Below are 22,241 nucleotides of genomic sequence, written 5' to 3'. Positions count from 1 at the left end.
TTCACTGCAGCACTGTAATGACAAGGTCCAGGAAATAACCCAGGTGAGGGAGAGAGGGAGGCCACAAAGTTGATTAGAAATTGACTGTACTTCCACATTCTGGAATCATATGCACTTATAATGAAAGGATGATAAAAGTATTCTGTGTGCAAATCTGGGAAGATGCAATATAGTTGGTAGGTGAAAATAAGATATGCTAAACAATGTGTCTGAAATGCAAGCTTGTAGCATTACTAAGACGTTTCACTGAATACTATGTGTGACTTTTTTTTTAATCCTTACACAGGACATATTTATTGATTTGAGAGAGAGAGGGAGAGAAACACTGATCAGTTGTCTCCTGTGTGCACCCCAAAGGGGGACTGAACCTGCAACTTTTGGGTGTATGGGATGACGCTCCAATCAACTGAGCCACCCAGCCAGGGCACGTGTGTGACTTGTTAAACTGTTTTTTAGCCTTTTCATCTTTGAGGTATGTGAATATGCGGCCTAGTGAAAAACATTTAATAAAAAGATGAGAAATTAGCCCTGGCTGGTATAGCTCAGTGGATTGAGCACAGGCCTACGAAGCAAAGGGTCGCAAGTTCGATTCCCAGTCAGGGCACATGCCTGGGTTGCAGGCCATGCTTCCAGTAGGGGACACATGAGAGGCAACCACACATTGATGTTTCTTTCCCTCTCTTTCTCCCTCCTTTCTCCTCTCTAAAAATAAAAATTAAAAAAAAAAAGAGAAATTGTAGGTGACACATGTGGTGTGATTTTTATATACAAACAATTTGCAAGTCTCATTAGGAGATGTGGAGACCCAAAGAAAAGGCCTTGGCCCTGAATCAAAGTTTTGGCAAATAAAAACATATGCACATGCTTTAAAGGTATAATAGATTGTTTAAAACATGGATTTTTCTTTTTATCCCCAACTTTTGGCTGATGTTTTTTTATTAACTGCTAATACTGAGTACACTGACCAAGAGCCCCTAGTAGCCCCCTAGTAATAAATTCAGGACAGCCACCTCATTCCACCAAACCCCAGCTCGCCTGGGCCTGATGACAGAGAAACATAGGAGGCCTGAGAATGTAGTCAGATTTCCAGTTTCCAAGGCAGGGAATTGGTTTCCCATGGCTGGTCATACCAAGCTCCCTCTCAGGCTGATTCTTCCTCCCAGCTCTGTGGGAGTCCCAAGAGCCCACAAGGGGCTGTGCCTCTGGATCTCAGCTGGGCCCAACAAAGGGTCCCCTCTGGGGGCCCCGATTGTTACGGGAAGGGTGGGGATGAAGCAGCTGGAGCGTGGAGACCTTGTGGCGAGGCTGCCCTGTTTGTCCCCTGGGAAAGCACAAGGCCCCCAGCTGGCAGCAGACTCTGGACTCCTTATCTGCCGGCACTCTGCCAGCCCACCAGCCTCGAGGTCAGAGAAGTTCTCTCTAGACATCTAGTGAGTCCTGGCTGGGGTCCCATGGCATGACCCTTTGTCATCCACACTCCTCACCCTCCCAGGTCCCCAGGGAGTCTGGAAAGAGTAAGAAGTAGAGGACTTCTCCTGGAAAAGCTTCTGTCCACACAAGCCAACAACCCCCACCCCTCAAATGAGCACAGAGACAACTGGCTCCTTCCTCTTCACACATTCAAAGAAAAGACTAAGATCATCAGCAATTCCATCATCACTTTTAGGAATCAAAATGGACCCTTTCTTTGGTCTTTGCCATCAAGCCTCTTGGCCACCAGCAAGCAAGGTGACTTAGGATACACATTAAGCCCTCCAGATCCCATCTCTTTGGTTATAACACAGAGGAGCTACACTTGAAGCTTCCCAAAGTCCCTCCAGCTCAACACCCAATAGTCTGTGGTTCTGCCGAATGCCTACACATGATTTCATTCAGGCATCGAGAGCAAGCAGGCTGACTTACCCCAGGAGAGTGGGGAGAAGGCCCCAATTCCCAGACATATTCACAGCAATACTAGCACTTAGTTCCCAAGATCCTATAAACACTGGACAAGGATTGAGATTCCTCCGGGAATAGAGTAGGTTGAAGCAGGTAAGAAAAGACAGAGATGGGAAGGGCAAGAAAACAGAAGCAGTCCAGTGACTGATACATATTGCACTTGCGCACACAGTCAGTCCTTCCTGCCTTTTTATCAGCACCAAAGAGAAGTGTTTCCATTACCTGAAGAAATGAGAGTAGCTCCCAAAACTTAAAGGTAGGAGGGGGGCAAAAAATCATTTTTCCTTTGCCCAGTGAACCTGTGGGACAATCCCAGCAGAACACAGAAAAGAGGCCAACCCAGCAAGTCAGGGAGATGGACCAACCTGTGTCCCACTCCTACAACCCAACCCACTCTCTCCTTCTGGGACTCCTAAGTCAGCTAGTCCACCCTGCAGAGATTACTGTGATGATGAGGAGGAGGAAGCGGGGGAGACGTCCCCTCCACTCCAGGCACAAGTGCAACAGGCTGCAGGGCAGCAAGAACAGGCCCAGCAGTGACAGGGCCAGTATTTGAACACAGATTCGCCAGGCTCAAAAGCCCGCAATCTCCTGCCACCACCATCGGCAGGCTGCTGTTCTCTCTGAACTTACTGAACACAACACTGGGACTGCTGCCACACTGCTACCTCACTCTTCATGTGTGAACGTCCCTCCTGCCCACCCACAGGTGTGCAGGAGCCGGGCCTCAAGCCCTCTCCACATCCTGCCCTGGCCAGTGCAGAGCCAACCGCAGACGGGGCCCTGTGACATGTACTGAGGGATGAACGACCACACTGATTCATGAAACGTCTTCTTGCCCAAATGACAAGGCCAGCCATCCTGTGTCTGTTACCCTCCAATCAACATGCAAACCGATGGCAGGAAGAAGCACTAGTCTATCTCCTGGTTTCCACACAATTTATGAAAAACTCACCTGGGTCTCCAAGAGTAAACAGAGTATGTGGTTTTTAATTCCACCTGCTACAAGTTATGATTCTAGAGATTCTTTCTCTTGCTTCAGCAAGCTCCTCTCAGTTTTCATGGCCCTTGTTTTAAGAGATAAGGATCGATGGGTAAGAGACAATGGATCTAGTCTGACCTCAGCACTGACCCCTTTCCACGAAAGTAGACAGAGTGAGGAGCTGAGGTGGGACAGTGTGGCCAGGCCAGTTCCCTCTGTGCGCGGTCATCACCACTCCCCAGCAGCCTCTCCAAGTAGCCTGGGTTTCCTGGGGAGGAGTGACTAAAGGCAAACCCAAACCCACGGTGGCTCCCCAGGAAGGGTTCAGTCAGAGCTGCTCCTGCCCCCACCTTCTCAGGCCCCTCCCAAACCATGCACACAGTTCTCTCCAACACCCAGGCCCTGCCAGACACTAGATCCTCAAAACTGTAGCCACGATTCAGAGCTGAAGAAATTTTCTTGGCTTACTTGTACCTCAGGATCACATGGCGAACCGCTTGGATGCCTGTTTTGTCCTATTGCTATAACCATCCGAGAGAGGGCAGCCTAAACCGGACCACCTAAGTTGGTCGGTACGGACCAAAAATAGCTAAAAATCCATGCCCGCGAGGCGAGCCAGGTCGGAGGTAGCTTAGTCCATCCTTCACTGTTTTCCATCTCCTGCTACCAGCCAGCAGGAAGACTGGATGATTTTTCTTCAATTAGGATGTGGTCTGGCCGAGATGGGGTGGGGTGGGGTGGGGTGGGGGCCACAGCTGCTGGAAGGCAAAGTCCGGACACCAGTGCCCCATCCCAGACACCCCAACAGCTGCCCATCTACTCCCCACTTTTTCTGTCCTCGCATCAGCGAACTCCAGGAAGCCTCCCCGAGGCTGCAACGCGGCTTTCCACGTTCTGGGACCTTCTCTGGCTCCCACCTCGCGCGCTCTCCAGCCCACTGGACCGCAGCTGCGACCTCCCCTTCCTTCTCCTATAACCTCGTCGCGGCATCTCGGACAGGTGTCGCTCCCAGCCAGCGTCCCGGCCCGTGTGCGGGTCCTCGGGAGCGGCTCCCCGGTGGCCCGAGGCTTGGGGACTAAGGCCGGGCCCCCACCCCCACCCATACCCGGTGACCCGAGCCCGGAGGCGCGCTGCCGCATCCTTGCCTCTCGGCGCGGCGCGGCCCGGCCCGCACGCCCTCCGCCCCTCACCTGAAGCTGGGGCGGATGCCACTGGGCCCGCACAAACTCACAAGCCAGGTGCTAGGGCGGTCTGTGGCGGCCGCGGCGGCAGCGACAGCGACAACGACTGTGTCCTGGCGTCCGCACAAGCAGCCCGCTCACCCAGGCTCCCCGGCCTGCGTCTGTCCCCGCCACGCCGCGCATGCCCGGCTATATACCCTGCGCGTCAGCTTCGCCCCGCCCCCGACGGCTGCCGCCCCACCCTGCGCTCCCCAGGGCCTGCCACGTGGGGCCCTGGCCCGCGGGAGGGCTACGTGGGGACCCGCCCGCCCGCCTGCAGCCCGCAGGGCTCGGGCCCGCGCCGGAACCGCCAGAGCGAGCCAGCGCCCTGCTGCGTGCGCCTCGAGGCCCTGGACTGAGACCCTAGCTCGCCGAGATCCCAGCTCCTGTCTGAGCTCCAGCAGAGTCATCTCCTAAGTGGGAGACGAACTGCCGCCTTCATTCACGGAGGACGCACGGGCTTTTTCTTCATGGGGTAGGAAACCTCCAGTTAGGACTTCCCCGTTACCCCCACACCCGTTATGTGGGAAGTTCTCACAACCTGCCTGCCACCCCCAGGGCGTAAGGCTGCTGCTCACCTGACACGCATATGTCTATTTTAACGCATCTGATTAATATAAAAAGCTTCTCTTCACTCCCAACCCAATTCTGAAATACACTCTAGAAGGAGACGCACCCAGATGATGGTTCTTCTATAATTTGTCACCCGCCAAAAGATCAAAACTTCCTGTTCCCGTGCCAAATAAACCATATTAACACTCACTTTTCGAACTCCACGTCACACCACTGCCCCAAACGATCAGGCTCTTGAAGGAGACAGATTTCTTAACTCAAAGCAGAGGGAAATGTTCCTTTTTGTGTGAGGACTGTCTTAGGAATCTCATCGACTTGGGAGAGTCCTATCAAGATGGCTATCAGGACTTGGAAATGCTAATTCCTTGAGAAAATAAGCCACCCATTAAATTCTCATTGTTCTGTTCTGCTGGACATCAGTATTATTTCCTCCGAAGCTATGCCAGCTGCCAACTCGGTCTAGGGGACCAAAATGAAGGGCCTTTCTGCAGAGCTGTACTTACTTAGTACCTGTGGCCATCACTGGTGCCTGGCTGGCCCTGGGTATGCATTTGCAAGGGGAGGGGCACCACATCCCACTGTGCAGATGCCTGGGAGCAACTGCCTGTGATGGCCAGGCTCTTGGAAAGGAAAGCAATCTCCGGAGCAGGTGACAAGAAGAACCCAGGGCTGATGGCAGCTTGCCCTTCAGGGCTGGGTAGCGGAGGGAAAAGAATGCACTAAAGCAAAGCCAGAACTGGCAGATTGTTTCTGCTGCTCTTGAAGAGACTAACTAGGTTTTTCTCAGTCTGTTACCCTCACCCTGCAATTACAGTGCTGCAGGTGGGCAAGGGATGGGTGATGTTACTCTCATTTTCCAAGCGATTTCAAAATAATATTATCTCTTGCGAAATTTCCCTCAGAGCCCTGTCATCTTTGTAATAACCCTTTATATTTGTGTTTCTTGGTTAAAGGTGGAGTATTTTTCAGACATTATGTCATCTGTTGGAGATTCCTAATCCCATCTCCAATGGGACTGTCAGAATTGGTCCAGTCTTTACCACTCCTTCCTGTCCTTCAAGTTCAGGGAAAAGGAATGAGAAACTCACCAGAGATTAAGTAAAACAAGCATGCTTCCAACACCCAGGGCTCTGAAAAGTATGAAGGCCAAAAATACATGTTACAAAAGGTATGCATCTCTTCTGAAAACTGAGGACCCAAAGCAACCCGATGGCATTCCCAGGTCAGGTGTCCATGCTCCACGCAGGGGAGTGAGGCACCTGTCAGAGCAATGGCAGAAGAGGCGGGACGAGACACCCACCACAGAGCCTATCACAGCGTTCTTGTGTGTTTGCAGCCAGAGGAAGGGTACAGCTGCCAAAGTCCACCAAAGCTGATAAGCTATCAGTAACCCATTAGGGGAATATAATTAATTATTAACACAGCTTGAAATCAAAAGGTTTTAACTCTCCATACCCACCCCTGCACAAAATTCTGTAGGTTTACTCCAAGACCATCCTTGTTGCTGAAGAGTTAGTACTTATTTTTTCACACTTAGTGCCCAGATTGGGTCTCAATTCTATCTTTTTCTCTAATATGCCCCTTTTCCCTCTTATTACCCCCTTTCCACTTGTCAAAATTCTAACTCTTCAACACCACCTCCCTTCAGAAAATTTATTTTTCCAAAGCATTATTTGGCCTGCCCTTTCAAATTTACTGTAATCCACATTTTAAAATATTTTACACTGTAAGTCCAGTATAAATAGCAAACAAAAATCTTACAAAATTTCTTTAGTATGTACAATATAATGATATTTTATATTCTATTTCAATTTTTTTAAAGTGATAACTCACTAAATTGATTTCATGACCCATTACTGGGTTGTGATCCACAGAATTAAAACATTTTATATGGTTTATGCATTTTCCCCCTAAAATTATTTCACTTCTATCCCTAACCTACTTATTAGACCTTAATCTGTCTTAATCACCAAACATTTCTGTGTATAACTGCATCCCCTAACATAACATCTTGCACATAACAGATTCTCAATCAATATTTGCTGCATGAATGAATAGGCTAGCTCACTAAGTTGGATGTTGGGCAATATTTAAGAGAACACAAAAACCTGACATTTTCAGGACTGCTACTTCCCTCTGGCAACATACCACAGCTACCTGACAAAGGACATGCAGACAGGTTTCCTGTAGCTGAGGGGGGTAAACAGTCCCTGGGAAAGGAACCAGGGAAATGAGTCCCCAGCCCTGAGTGTGTACAGGGTGGGACTGGGGACCGAGAAGATTAAAGCACCTCTGTGGTAGGTATCAGCAAGGTAGGGGCTGGGGTAGAGGCACTCTGCAGCTAATGAGGCCAGCTTGAGAGGGACTGGAGAGAAAAACCAACGACCAACCAGATTTCTATATTTTGAAGGAGAAAAATGACTTTTCTGTGTTTGGGCATGATTTAACTAATTTAAGAGGATAAGAGGGAATGTGAAGGTTCTGTTTACCTGAAATCATGTCCAAGGCCAGGCAGCCCACTCTCTGACAGGCAAAGGAGAACACCTCCAGAGGCCAGTCATCTCTGTTGTCATCTGATGGTTTCGGCAGGAGACAATCAGAGAGAGTAATGCTTGATTCAGTAGCAAGTTACCTCTAGAAATGCGTTCATTTAAGATACCTAAATTATGGCCCTGGCTGGCATAGCTTGGTGGATTGAGCATGGGCTGCAAACCAGTCATCGCAGTTTCGATTCTCAGTCAGGGCACATGCCTAGGTTGCAGGCCATGACCCCTAGCAACCACACATTGATGTTTCTCTCTCTCTCTCTCTCTCTCTCTCTCTCCTTCCCTTCCCTCTCTAAAAATAAATAAATAAAATCTTAAAAAAAGATAACTAAATTGCTATTTAATTGTTCACATAAGTCCCACATAATCCACTTCCTTTCTAGATCAGTGGTCCTCTTTCCTTCCTGGCTTTAGTGATTTCAGTGTTTTTTTCTCCCCCGGCAAATCTAGCTGCAGCTTTGCCCATTTGTCACTCTTCCCAAAGAACCAGCTTTTGATGTTATTTTCTCTATTTCATTAATTTCTGCTCTGATCTGCATTTTAAAATATCATTACTTTCATCCTCACCTTTGAATGACTGTTTCACTGGAAACAGAACTCCAACCTGACATTGCAGTAAGTTCTTATTCCTTTATTCTTAAGCAACTATTGTTGTTGATGACAGCCTGCTGTTGAAAACTTTTCTTGGTAAGCAATCTTTTCCACATGTGCTTGTTTTTTATGACTCTGTCACTGGTGTTCTAGAGTTTCACTCCAGCAGACCTAGGCATCAATTTTCTTTCATCCTCAACGAGTTTCTTCCAGTAGAAGACTCACATTTGTCTCTAATTCTGTTTTCCATATTGTGTGGCTCATTCTTCCTATTTTAACCTGAACTCCTATTAGAGAAATGTTGGACCTTCTTCTTCTCTCCTCTCTCTACTCTTCCATTGTTTCCATTTATACCTCTCTGTGCTGCAATCCAATTGACTTAGCATTTGTTTCTACAGGGCTCAGGGTGCTCACCAGTCTGCACCAATCTTCATGGTAACTTTTCAGCTTGTGGTCCTTCCACATGCTAGTAATACAAGTTCAGACTACATACACCTGTATGTAGCCTAGGCTTTGGGATTTTTGGTGAATGCCTTTTTACCTTTGAGTTTTCTTGCTGCTGCCCCTGGATGGTTGGCAGGGCCTCTCTACTCCCTTCCAGGTTCCAGCTCTCTTCATGTGGATTTCACTCCAGCAATCATGTACCTTATAGGGACTGCAGCCGCATCTTCTAGCCTTACCTGTAATGAAAAACCTGAGTGCCACACTTTATCCACAGCCCTGGGGGCTGGGCTGTCATCATCTACTTCCATCTGGCTGCCCACTTTTACACCTTGGCATTTTCCTTCCTACCTCCTTTCTTCCTTCCCTTCTTTTCCTCCTTCCATTTACCCCCAATTCAGCTACTTAACAAAAAAGCTTTTTTTTTTTCTACTTTGGCAAACATTCGTCAGTAAGGTCTGTTCAGTATGCCATGTTGCCAGAAGTCTCCTACTTTTTTAAAATTTTATTTTATTGATTATGCTATTACAATTGTCCTAATCCCCCCCCACCGCCCTGTTCTCCCCTCCACCCAGCACCCCCTCTCCCTTAGGCAATTCTCCCCATAGTTCATGTCTCTGGGTCATGTGTGTAAGATCTTTGGCTACTCCACTTCCTATAATGTACTTTACATCCCCATGGTATTCTGTAACTATTTGTACTTCTTTTTTTAAATATATTTATTTTTAATTTTTTCCATTTTTGTTGAAATAGTTTCCTCATACTTAATCCCCTCACCTCTTCACCCATTCCCCCACTCCCCCCACATGCATCTGCCAACCATCAGTCACTCTCTGTATCCATGATTATTCTTGTTGTTTGCTTAGTTTGTTTTTTAGATTCAATTGTTGATAGATTTGTGTTTATTACCATTTTATTGTTCATTGTTTTGATCTTTTTATTAAATAAACACCCCCTTTAACATTTCATATAATAATGCATTGGTGATGATGAACTCCTTTAGCTTTTTCTTGTCTGGAAAGCTCTTCATCTGCCCTTCGATTCTGAATGAAAGCTTTGCTGAGTAGAGCAATCTTGGCTGTAATTCCCTGCTTTTCATGACTTGGAATACTTCTTGCTAGTCCCTTTTAGCCTACAAAGTTTCTAGAAAAAATCAGCTGACAGTCTTATGCAAACTCCCCTGGAGGTAACTAACTGCTTTTCTCTTGTGGCTTTTAAGGTTCTCTCTTCACCTTTAACTCTGGCATTTTAATTATGATGTGTCTTGGAATGGGCCTCTTTGCATCCATCTTGGTGGGGACTCGCTGTGCCTCCTGGGTTTGCATGTCTATTTCCTTCACCAAATTAGGGAAGTTTTCTTTCGTTATTTTTTCAAATAGATTTCCAATTTCTTGCCCTTCTCATCTCTTCCTGGTACCCCTATGATGCGAATGCTGGACCTCTTGAAGTTGTCCCAGAGGCTGCTTATACTATCCTCATTTTTTTGTATTTTTCCTTCTTCTTGTTCTGACTGGTTGTTCTTTGGTTCCTTATGTTCCATATCATTGATTTCATTCCCGGCTTCATCCACTCTACTGTTGTTTCTCTGTAAATTGCTCTTTATTTCAATTAGTGTATCTTTTGTTTCTGCCTGGATCTTTTTCTACGCTATTGAGATCCTCACTTAGCTCCTTGAGAATCCTTATAACCAGTGTTTTGTCTCTGCATCTGACAGATTGCTTATCTCCATTTCATCTAGCTCTTTCTCTGGAACTTTGATCTGTTCTTTCATTTGGGCTGTTTGTCTTCTCATTCTAGCAGCCTCTCTGTTTGTTTCTATGTACTAGGTAGAGCTGCTTTGATTCTGGGTCTGGTAGTGTGGCCTAATGTGGTAGGTGTCCTGTTGGGTCCAGTGGCACAGCCTCCCCTTTCACCCAACCTGGGTACTCAAGGTGCGCCCTTTATGTGGACTGGGCACACCCTTCTCTCATAGTTGAGCCTTGATTGCTATTTGTAGATGAATAGGAGGGAATTACCCAATCAGTCAGCTGCAAGGATTGGCTGTGATAACTTATCAACAATCTCTGCCCTTCATGGAGGATCAGCTGTGCATGGGCAGGGTGGTGGTGCTTGGATGTGGTCTGTAGCTGTCCAATGTGTGTGCTGGCCCTAGGGTTTCCTGGTGGTGTAGGCCAACATCAGCCCCTACCTATGTTTTGCCCAGGGCCACTCTGCCTGAGCTATAAAACAATCTGAGATGGCTGCTACTTGAGCTGGGCTTAGAGATTGCCAGGTGAGGCCAAGTTGTGACTCTAGGCTGGTTCCTACTAGTGCCAGGCCTGGGACTCATAGATGCAAGCTGTTGCTTGTTTGAAAGGATTTAGGAAGATGTGAAGCAGGAGCCAAGACTAGCCATTCATATGGAAAAGCAGCTTGGGTGGGCCCATAAATTGGGTGAGGCAGAGTCTCTGGGGATCTCCAAGATGAGTCAAACAGTGTTAGCCAGGTTGACAGAGTCAAGATATGGCACCAGCTCGCCAGCTCTGGGTGGGGAGGGTTTAAGAAAAAGTGCAATGACCTCTGCTCACTTTGATGCCAAGCAGTTCAGCGTTTCCCTGTGTGCCACTGGTGCCTTTCAAGCTGCTACCCCGGGGCTGGAGCTCAGAGGAATTGAGTCTGAATAGGTGTGTGGGTTAAGAGGACCTGCTTGGGGCTCCAGAGGTTTCTTCCACCAACTCAACTCTGCTGGATTTTGCAGCCAGAAGTTGTGGGAATTTGTCTTTCTGGCCCTGGGACCCTGGGCTGGAGGGCCTAGTGTGGGGCTGGGACTCTTCACTCCTGAGTTATCCCTTCTGATTTTTATCCACCACACATGGGTCAGGGACCAGCCCACTCCACATCTGCACCCCTCCTACCAGTCTGGATGGATGTGGTTTCATTCTGTAGTTCTCAGACTTCTATTCAACTTGATTTCTGATGGTTCTGAGTGATGGTTGTTCTATATTTTAGTTGTAATTTTTATGTGGTTGTGCTAAGAGGCAAGCCGTGTCTGCCTATGCCACCATCTTAATCAGAACTCTCTATTATTTTTTTAAAAGCAGTTTTAGGTTTACAGCAAAACTACATAGAAAGTAGAGATTTCCCATACATAGCCAGCCTCCCCCACTACCAACAACCCCCACCAGAGTGGTATATTTGTTACAACTGTTGAAACTCCACTGACATAGCATAATCACCCAATGTCCATAGTTTACATCAGGGTTATGCTTAGTGTTTCACATTCTGTGGATCTGGACAAATGTTTGACAGGTACCCACCATTGTATCATACAGAATAGTTCCTTGCCTTAAAAATCCTCTGTGCCCTGACAACCCTCTTCTCTAAGCCCTCTTTTTACCATCTCTATAGAATGCCATATAGTTGGAATCATACAGTGTGTAGCCTTTTCAGATTGGCTTCTTTCACTCAGTAATATGCAATTAAGTTTCCTTTAGGTATTTTCGTGGCTTGATAGCTCATTTCTTTTTAGCACTGAATATTTCATTGTCTGGATGGACCAGTTTATTTTTCCATTCACCTACTGAAGGGCATCTTGGTTGCTTCCAAGTTTTGGCAATTATGAATAAAGCTGCTATAAACATTCATATGCAGGACTTTGTGTGGATGTAAGTTTTCAACTCATTTGAGCAAAATTACAAGGAGTGTGATCATTGGATCATATGGCGAGAGTATGTTTAGTTGTAAGAAACTGCCAAACTGTTCTTCAAAGTGGCTGTACCATTCTGCATTCCCACCAGCAATGAATGAGACTTCCTGTTGCTCCATATCCTCACCAGCATCAGACATTGTCAGTGTTTTGGACTATGTGTAGTAGTATCTCATTTTGATTTGTAATTCTCTAATGACATATGATGTTGAGCATCTTTTCATACATTTGCTTGCCAGTTGTGTATCTTCTCCGGTGTGAGATATACAGTCGGCAAAAAGATCTGTCTGTTCAGGTCTTCTGCCCAGTTTTTAATCAGGTTGCTTTCTTGAGTTTTAAGAGTTCTTCATATATTTTGGATAAGAATCCTTTATCAAATCTATCTTTTGCAAATATTTTTGCCCAGTCTTTGGCTTGTCTCTTTAGTGTCTTGATTTTCCTCATTTTTTAAAAAGAAAGAAGGTAAGTCCAGACAGGAAAAGTCACTAAGAAACTCAGCCACAGAGAAAGAGAGAGAACAGGGTCTTCTCCAACAATCCCAAATCACTGAGAAATTTCACACACAAATTTTAATATTTTCAATATAAACAGCTAGTTATTTGGAAAATGTCTTTTTTATACCATTCAACAAAATGCTGCCTAAGTTAAAAGGGCCTTGTAGCACTGTAGAGAAGTTAGGTCCTTTCTGGCATGAGTTGAAAAGCACTGCATTATTTAAAAATGGAAGAAAGGGATGTAGTAACGCAGCAAGCAACCAGGGTGCTTTGGGAAGGTACTGTGAAGTACATGAGAAAAAAGGAAAGCATCAGAAAAAGGGGAGGGAAACTGGCTTCCATGTAGACTAAAGAAATTGCCCAAGTAGAAAAGAGGTTCAAAAAACATGACAAAACACACACACATGCAAACAAGTGTTTCATTTGTTCCATAAGTAAGACTGTTAGTGTCTTTTCTAAAAATCTTACTCTCCAGGTCACAGTGAAATCACCTGGCTACTAGTATTAGAGCTCCACCTTTATTACTTGCATGCCAAGTAATAAATTAATAATTCTACCAAGTGTTGTGGCTCTCTGAAGGAAAAAACACCCCACTATCAATGTATTGATGACATTATTTCAAACACAACTACACATTTATACAAATTTGTTTTTATTTCCTACGTGGTGACTCAACCATTTTGCATTAGACTGAAAAACAGCCCTGATTGGTGTGGCTCAGTGGGTTGAGCATTGTCCTGCAAGCCAAAAGGTCGCCAGTTCAATTCACAGTCAGAGAACATGCCTGGGTTGAGGGCCAGGTCCCAGGTTGGAGATGTGTGGGATGCAACTGATCAATCTTTCTCTCCCTCTCTTTCTCCCTCCCCCCTCTCTAAAAATAAATAAAATCTAAAAAGACTGAAAAGCAAAGCAAGAAAACCAAGAATAAAAAGTGAACAAATTTTTGTATTATATTGAAGTGTTTTTTTATTATGTAAGAGAAAATGAGTATTAAGAAATCCAACTTCTGAAGAGCAACTCCAAATGCTTCCAAAGAGAACACTGACAGAGACCAGTGCTCCAATTTGTTTGATCCGATGGTTTTTACATTCCAGGTCTTCCCCTGCACATTCCGCACTTCACACAAGACCAGGGTGCACTTGAGGACCAGCAATACCCAGAGCTCCTCAACTGCTGCTGAGCTCTGTGACAAACTGACAGTTTGCTTGGTTTTCTTCTGAGGAGTTTTAAGCTGAAGTTTCTCTTCTTACTGTCATATATAATAGGAATTTCTGACTTTTCCCCTCCTACCATCACTCCACAAATTAAGTAAGTAAAAATTTGAAAAGGTTAAATAAAATTGGATTTTAAAACCCACTTAAAGCACAGTAAGAATGAAGTAATCCTGAAAGGACTGAAAGAAGATTTTAAAACAGGGAAAGTAAACACAAAAACCAGTGCTTCCCCCAAACACTGAAACCCACAGGCACAGTGACAACTTTCTCAACTGAAATGTCTGCACTTTGGCAGAAGTTTCATGCTTTCCAAAGCCAACTTCACCCTGGATTCAGAAAATTTCCTAACAAAATGAGCCAACATCCAGGAAAAGGTTACTGAGGTAGGAAAATGAATGATTCAATTTACAAACATATAGCAACAGAAAAGAAGGCCATACAACCGGGAGAAAGGTTCAAGAAAAGCTTACACCACATCATAAACCTTCCTTGTGGTTTAATTTCACCTGTTCTGATTCTTAATTTGAAAACTGAAATTTATGGCCTTGGCCAGGTAGCTCAGTTGGTTGGAGCATTGTCCTGATGCACCAAGGTTGCAGGCTTGACACCCCAGTCAGGGCACATACAGGAATCAACCAATGAATGCATGAATAAGTGAATCAAGTCAATGTTTCTCTCTCTCTCTCCCTCTCTCTCTCTGTCTCTAAAATAAAAAAAAAAAGAAATTAAAAACTGAAAAATAAAAATCAGTTACAAAGAACAAAGATGTGGTGGGCAGAGGAAGAAATCACCATGGTCTACTGTGAAGTAACTGAAATACACAGAAAAACATTACCTGGCCTCTCACAGGGGAGACCTGAACCACCTTTCAAGGCCTGCTCAGGTTACAGGTGTCATACACTCAATCCCCAGAGATCAGGCCAGCAAAGGCCTGATTATACCACCAGCTGGTTTTCCTAGTGTGTTTCACACTTGCCAGTAACAGCAGTAACAGCAGTATCTTGAAAAACTTTGCCTCATAGGCATTGTTATTACTTTTCCCAGTTGCCCAGATAAAGTAACTCTCTGCTTTAAGAAATTCGGTGGTAGCAGTGACTTGATTATCACTTCTGGTGCCAGAAATAGGACCTGCTTAGTGAGCAGAGCTATGTATGACTGCCGCTTCTGCAGCTCCTGTTGGCTCTGCAGGTCCTTCAAGGGTCCTGTGCACAGCAGCACTATCACCCCCATTTACTTTACAAAGGCAACCAGGCAATTTCCAGCTGATACTTAGAATGGAACTCGCTTCTTGGGGATACCAGGTTTAAAAGAGAAAAAAACAGGCAAAAAGGTATCTTATCCTACTAGGCTGGCGAAAGGGAAAACATCAACACGAAAACCCCTGGATCCTGCAGGAGTCACAGCTAAGCTCAGAAGTCTAATCCCTCTAATCAGCCCATATCCGGGTGGCCCGGTCACAGGAAGAACAGGTTCTCGCACAGCTGGATGGCTGGCTCGTGATGCAAGATCTGTCCTGACAGGAAAGCCAGTTTGTGCGCATACTTGCAAGGAGCTGGAACTCTGATGGTGCCAGGCCAATTCCAGTACATGTGGCACAGTTTGAAAGTCAACCTGCAGGCCAAGAAGAAAATATGATCCTTATTACTTCCTACCGTCATTCTGGGACGTGGTCCTGCACTTACGGGTGTGGACTTTCCAGAAACTGGGGCACCAAGGAATACAAGATGTACCTCTTTTTAATTTATTTTTTTTACATGTCGCAATTTTGGGAATCATTATTTTTAAGTGCAACTGTTTCTATTTCCACCATTTGTGAGCATGGAAGACACGAGTCAATTCCCCCACTTTAGGTGCCCCCTGTTTTTATATCAAAACAAAGACAAAAAAATATTTTTTTGCCTCAAGGAGAGGCTGCAGAAGGGTTAGTACCCCAGCAAATTACTTATATAGTCTGAGCTTAAGGGTTTTGGATCTCAGAGTAGCCTGTATCTCATAATCATCAAGAGCACTTCTAAAAACATAAATGCCTCAGAATGCTCAGGGGTGAAGCTTGGGCATCAGTATATTTTTTTAAGCTCTTCCAGTAAATTTAATGTACAACAGGATTACCAATTACTCCTAAAAAGGACAGCATTATTATGAAAGACACGAAGAAAGTCAAGGGGTAAATACTCCTGGGGGTAGCCAGCAGGCCCGAGCGAGAAAGAGGCAGCACTGGTCGGCTCACCTCTGCATGTGATCAGGGCTCAGGTTCGCAGTGTTGAGAACACACACATAGTGTGTAGGAATGCCGCAGCCCTGTCGTACGTGATGGGCAAGGAGGTAGAAGTCCACCCTGGAAAGGAAAAAGGACAGAGCAATGATGTTGTCGGATTTGACCACACAGAGGTGGAAAAGACCTGGATATCATTGCAGCTCCTTCACCTAAGGCTCAGCGAGGTGAAAGAACTGGCTCGAGAATACACAGGGACCAAACCATAACTAGAACTCAGGTCTACTGACTCAACAGGCTGTTCAAGAATCATGGTAGAAACTTCCATATCTGTGTGCAGAAGATGAAGCATGGATCTTAAGAATGTATGCTTACCATTTTATACCTAAGAGGTAAAAACTTCTGTTTTTTTCCTAATAGTTTTTAAAGCTTTATTAATTCATTTATTTATTGGGAGGGAGGAGGGAGGGAGAAAGAGAGGGAGAGAAACATCAGTGTGTGGTTGCCTCTCACACATGTCTGGATTGGGGACCAAACCTACAACCCAGGCATGTGCCCTGACTAGGAATCGAACTGGCGACCTTTTGCTTTGCAGGACAATGCCCAACCCACTGAGCCACACTAGTCGGGACTAAAACTTTATTTATTTACTTTAAAGACTTAACCATCTTTTCCATTACAGTTTACATGCAGTATTATTTTATATTAGTTTCAGGTGCACAGCATAGTGGTCAGACAATCATGTACTTTACAATGTGTTCCCCACTAGAAATAGTATTTCCAGTATCTACCTGGCACTATACATAGTTATCACAATATTATTGACTATATTTCCTATGCTGTACTTTACATCCCCATTAAAGCTTTATTTTTTAACAGTAAAATCTCTGAGGATTCTATTCCATATCTCTCCAGGCAACCTGCCCATTGCCATACCCAGGGAATGAGTAACTTCTGCAACCTATTCCCGCTAAATGCCACGTTTTGTCTACTTACCAGTCGCAGCTGGTGATTGTATGATCTACCACAGTCCCGGGGGAGGGAGTTGCAAAGTGCTCGGTAGCAGCCAGGTACAGATTGGTGCTGATTTTCTTCTGAACTACAAATACCACCATCTTGGGCTGGTAATTCTCAAAAGCTTCAAAACACTTCTGTAGCTGAGGAATCTCATAGTTGGCAACTGTCCTTAGCTGGCCGTCAGACACTCCGTCGCGGTACACCACAATCTTCTCTGGGAGACAGTGGTTCACCTGAAATGACACCTCCTGAGGTGAGAGCGAAGCCCCAAAGCCAGCGCCCAAGGGCAGTGAGCAGCTTGCTCCAAGCAGCCTGGAGACACAGAGGAGTGTCAGAGGGCACGGGAAAGCTCTGGTCCTTCCTACACTTCCTCAGGGCAGTAAAGCCTTGGTACAGCAAAGGCATCAATAAAATACAAAAGCAAAATAAGCAAGTTGTTAAAAGTCACATGATATGGCTCATCCTCAAACAGTGTGAATAAAGTTACAAGGAAGGTAGGAAAATGACGGGCTGAATCAATCTCCTACTTGGATTTAACACTAATTACCATCTGGGGCAAGAACAAGGGGAGCTGCTAGAGAACTTCTAATGCAGATCCCACTTCCCACAGACCCAACATCCTCATGCTTGTAGGTATCAGCAACATCCAAAGCTGCTAACAAGTGAAAGGGTACTTTGCTAAATATCATCCTACAATCAAGTATAATGTGAAACGGTTTTAGTATAACTAAGTAAATGAACAGTCATGGTAAACTGTCCATGGATTCAAATCAAATTAAATGTTCTCACTGTGTTTGACTCCGGTAGTTCAAGAGAACAGGTTGTTCCATTTCAAACTAGGAGTTCTCTGAAAAGTGCTTTCACTTGCTGTAGTCAGTGAAGTCTGATTATGAGTGTGGTTCCTCTGGGTCTTTGTTCACAGTTCCACTCAAAAACCCAAATTATCACTGAATTAAAGATGCACATGCTACGTATTATTTATAGGTTACTCTACATAAAAATTTAAGTTTCATTTCAAAGAACCCTTTTTAAAAATAATCAGCCAGAACCTTTTTGGAGCCTAGGTTCAGATTTAAGGTATTTTATGAATGTTCCTTTTTTCTGAGCCACTCAAGTACGACATTTACAAACATGCAATCATCTTCACCTTCCAAGATCAGAACTGCTGCCCCAGTTTACAGCATGTCTTTTGTTTGTGTTGTTTTGGCCATCTAGGGTCTCTTCCACCTTTTGGGGAAGAGGCTTTAATTTCCTCCTGCCTCCAGTATGAGTCCAGAGGGACTACTGATCAGGAGCCTTCCCCTAACCAAACCCAGGCTTTCTCAACCTCAGCGCTACTGATGTGTGGGGCTGGTTAATTCTTTGTTATTGGGGGCTGACACTACAGGATATTTAGCAGTATTTCTGGCCTCTACCCACAGATGCCAGTAGCAGCTCCCCCCCCCCCCCGTTATAACCCAAAATATCTCCAAACAGTGCCCACTGGAAGGACAGAACTGCCCCAGCTGGGAAACACTGCACTAACCAAAGGACACAGAAGTGACTCAAGCCATGCCCACAGACTGCTTCCCCCTCACCCTGAATCTTGAGCAGAGAATAAAAGTCACTTGGAGTTTGGTCTCTTTGTGGCAGTGCCTCTTCAGATCTCTGATTCTGGCAACCCTGGCTCCTGTCCATTGCCCAGTTGGACGCTCAACCTTCTCACAAGCCCTCTGAGACTCTCCAGGACCTTACCAGTGAGTTCCCATTATGTGAGAGCACATTTCTGCGACTCCCCAGACGCCCCTAACTGGTGTGCTATGTTAACAGGTGGCTGCCGCAAGTGCTTAGATCTGGAAGAAGCCCTGATGTCACAGAGGAGGAGACAGACAGGAAGGACACAGGATCTGGGGCCAGAAGACCTGGACTGAGTCTGACTCTGCTGCTTTTCAGCTACGACCTTCAAGAGTCGGTTCCCTCAGCTGAAAAACGGAGATAAATGACTACCTTACCTTCTTCTTGGGGCTGTTAAGAGGGATAAAGTAAAAAGTAAAATAAATATACACAGGGCGGGACAAAAACAGGTGTACAGTTGTTCATGTGGAAAACAATACAATGACTAATAAGTAATAAACAAGAATAAACTTTGTGTTTTCGTGTATTCTCAATTGAAACCTGCCTTAGCCCCTCCCTGTATATATGTAAGATCAAGGAAATACAGATATTCCTAAGCACAGACAAGGGACAAAACAGTATCAATGGAATGAAAAAAACAGAATGAAATTCATTTCAAGTATTCACTGATATCAGCTCTGTCTTTAAAATTTGCTAACCAACCACTGAGCATGAGACACTATACTTTGCCCTATGTAAGCTTCCAGGAAATGTGAAAGACAGGACTCCTATTATCAAGGAGCTTAAAACCTACTGATAGTCAACAACAGTAAGTTTTCTAGCCATCTGGTCCATTCTCCTCACTTCATAAATGATAAAATTATGTTCTAAGGAGGGTCAGGATATATGACAAACCACAATATGGGCACACAGATGTTAAATGCACTGTAATTAAACCAGTACACAAAGCAATAAATTAATGAGTGCCTTGAAGGCAGGAGTGTGCCTGGTGGGCTTGGTATCCTTAGCACTGACGGCAATGGCAAGGGTCAAGCAGAAAACAAGTATCTGCTGGACGTCAGAGATGTTCTCTGGTGGGTGGCTCCATTCATTCACAGCAGACACACTTAACACCCAGTAGCTATGAGCCACTGTTCCAGTCTCATACAATTAAAAAATTACTTCAGTACCATCCAAATATTCATGGAACTCAAATGAGAACCAGGAGACAGATACCTAAAGCAAATGCCCGTAATACACTGTAAGTAACATAATTAGGGTATAAGTAAAATGCTGTGACAATAGAGAAATGTAAGACATTTGTTCTCTGGAGGTAGAAGTAAGTATTACACCTCAGGAAAAGGGATGGTGAAAGAATTAGCAGACAATTCAGCCAGCAAAGAAGGGTAAAAGGACCCAGGTAGAGCATGAGCAGAGGCCTTAGACTGTGACTGGACAAGGGTTAAGTAAATGACTGAGGACCAACCTATACATCAGTCCCAAACTTAGAGGATTACTCTGGCAATGATCTACAAAATAGACTGAAGATGTTTAAGAGTGAATGAATGATCACTTTCAGTTCAGGATATCCAAAGATACAGAAAACTGCCATTCCCAGGGTAATACCAGAAAATCCAAAACAATATAAAAAGCACACATCTGAGACTGTCAAAGACCAGGAGACATGAAAGCCTTAATGGCCACATGTCCAGAGAGGGGAGCCTTCACAGGTGAGCAGCGGATTTCTGAAGCTTTCTGTAGGGGACTGGTTTGTTTTGATCTGGCAATTGTGACTCAGCTCTGTATGGAAAACCTACAGAAATGAGGTGGTGGGCAGGAGCCAGACCTTCAAACTGAGTTTTCCCGTGGGAATCAGGCCTAGAAAAAACACACAGACTATTATAACTTGCTCTTGCTAAAACTCCAGCACCTTGGTCTAAAACAACAAATGTGTATTGTCTATTTTCAAGGTAATTTCCAAAGCTTGTGTGAATTTTCACAAGGACAGAGCTAATCAGCTCGCCGCCATTCCCCTCTGCATGTTATTTTCATTTCCTTGAATGTACCTAAAATGTAGACAGTAATATTCTGTGTAATAGATAATAAATCTTTCTTTGATGTAAGACCTGAGAAAAACAATAATGCCTGTCTAGGCAAGGGTGGAGGCACTCTCCTCTTGAAGGAGTGGCTGAGGCATTCATTGGCACTCTCCCCTTGAGAGAGTAGCCATGTCGCCCACCTTTTCTCCACAGGATTGCTGTCTCCTGTGCATTTATTTTCTCTTTCAGCCACAACAGGCAGACTCTGCTGGCCGGAGTCTGCCACATCTTTCAAGGGATAAATGCCAGGCGTGAGTGTGGGCAGCAGAACGAGGAGGCCTGAGGTCTGGGAAAGTTCACCAGGTTGACGAGAGGCCAGACAGACAGGACTCTGGGGACACAACTGAGTAGGAAGCTGCAGGAATCTGTCTGCCCACCTAGACGACAACTACACTGACAGAATCTGTCTGATGTAACCATTCTGGAACTCTAGAGTCTGTTGAAGGCTTGCGACTTCCAAGGGAAGACATAGAGGGTAAACTGCAGTTAGTATCAGCAATTAGCACAGTGGCAGCCCCCCATCCCCTACTGTCAGCCACCTTGTCAGACCCTGTCTTACAAACATTGGGACCTGTGCTCCGATTGTTGACTGCTACCCCTGATCCCAGAAGGTGGACAAAGAGGCTGCTAGCCCTTATTGCTGCACTTCCCCTGCCAGCTGGAGGGACTCCCAGAGGATTTCACAGGCAAAGGCCACTCCTCCCTGCCCTCATTCATTCTGTCCTTTTCCTCTCTTAGGGGTCAGACACTGAAGACTAGGACATTACAAAACAATTGCATGTATGGGAGAAAACTGGAGAGTGACCACATGTGCCTGGGGAAAGGCTCCACAGGGACCTGGGAAGACCTTGCACTAACGCTGCTGGCTGAGCCCCAGCACAGGCACACACAATCGCAGTTTTTTAAAAAACCCAGCAAACACTGGGGAAGGACAATCTGATTTCCAGTGTTACCATGTTAAATATCCAGTTTTCAACTGGATATGCTGGAAAAAGTCACAAGGCATTAAAAAAATAGGGAAGTACGACCCATTCGAAGGAAAAATTAAATCGACAAATATTGTTACTGAAAAAGATCTGATGGCAGATACATTAGCCAAAGATTTTAAAACAACCATATATATTTTTAAAGATTTTATTATTTTTAGAGAGGGAAGGGAGGGAGATAGAGAGACAGAGAGAAACATCAACGTGCGGTTGCTGAGGGTCATGGCCTGCAACCCAGGCATGTACCCTGGCTGGGAATCGAACCTGCGACACTTTGGTTCGCAGCCCGCGCTCAATCCACTGAGCTACGCCAGCCAGGGCAAAACAACCATATTAAAGATGCTCAAAGAACTAAAAGGTATCCAGAGAGCAAAGAAAACAATATGTTAAAAATGGAACTATCAGAAAGGAGAAAACCTAAAAACCAATCAAAAAGAAATTCTGAAGCTGAAAAGTATAATAACTGAAATTTTAAAATTCACTAGACAAATTCAAAGGCTGATTTGAGCAGGCAGAAAAAAAATCAGTGAACTTGCAGATAGGACAATGGAAATTATTGAGTCTAAGGAACAGAAAGAAAAAAGAAGGAAGAAAAGACAGCCTAAGAGACCTGTGGGACACCAGCCAGTCAACATACACATTGTGAGAGA

At 45.0% G+C, this 22,241-nt stretch overlaps 2 protein-coding genes across 7 annotated transcripts in view; both read right to left on the bottom strand.

Annotated features, from left to right (window-relative positions):
• The window catches only part of SLC39A14 (solute carrier family 39 member 14), a 42,157-nt gene extending 37,892 nt beyond the window's left edge, over positions 1-4,265 (bottom strand). For 4 of the 5 annotated variants that reach the window (XM_045852847.1, XM_045852846.1, XM_045852843.1 and 1 more), the window contains exon 1: positions 4,111-4,265. The gene's annotated coding sequence lies outside the window, so the exon portion shown is untranslated. The remainder of the gene's footprint in view (positions 1-4,110) is intronic. The other variant, XM_045852848.1, reaches the window with a different exon arrangement.
• Positions 4,266-15,138: 10,873 nt separating this feature from the next.
• The window catches only part of PIWIL2 (piwi like RNA-mediated gene silencing 2), a 61,434-nt gene continuing 54,331 nt past the window's right edge, over positions 15,139-22,241 (bottom strand). The window contains exons 20-22 of one of the 2 annotated variants that reach the window (XM_045852841.1): positions 16,893-17,146; positions 15,912-16,019; positions 15,139-15,295 (exon numbers count right to left, since the gene is read on the bottom strand). In XM_045852841.1, the coding sequence (XP_045708797.1) occupies positions 15,139-15,295; positions 15,912-16,019; positions 16,893-17,146 (519 nt within the window). The remainder of the gene's footprint in view (positions 15,296-15,911; positions 16,020-16,892; positions 17,147-22,241) is intronic. The other variant, XM_045852842.1, reaches the window with a different exon arrangement.

Source organism: Phyllostomus hastatus, unplaced genomic scaffold (assembly GCF_019186645.2).
Source record: "Phyllostomus hastatus isolate PE091 unplaced genomic scaffold, TTU_PhHast_1.1 phas_contig_98, whole genome shotgun sequence".
NCBI classification, from domain to species: Eukaryota; Metazoa; Chordata; class Mammalia; order Chiroptera; family Phyllostomidae; genus Phyllostomus; species Phyllostomus hastatus.
The sequence above is the reverse complement of the archived record's forward strand: the minus strand, read 5'-3'. Positions and strand labels throughout refer to the sequence as shown.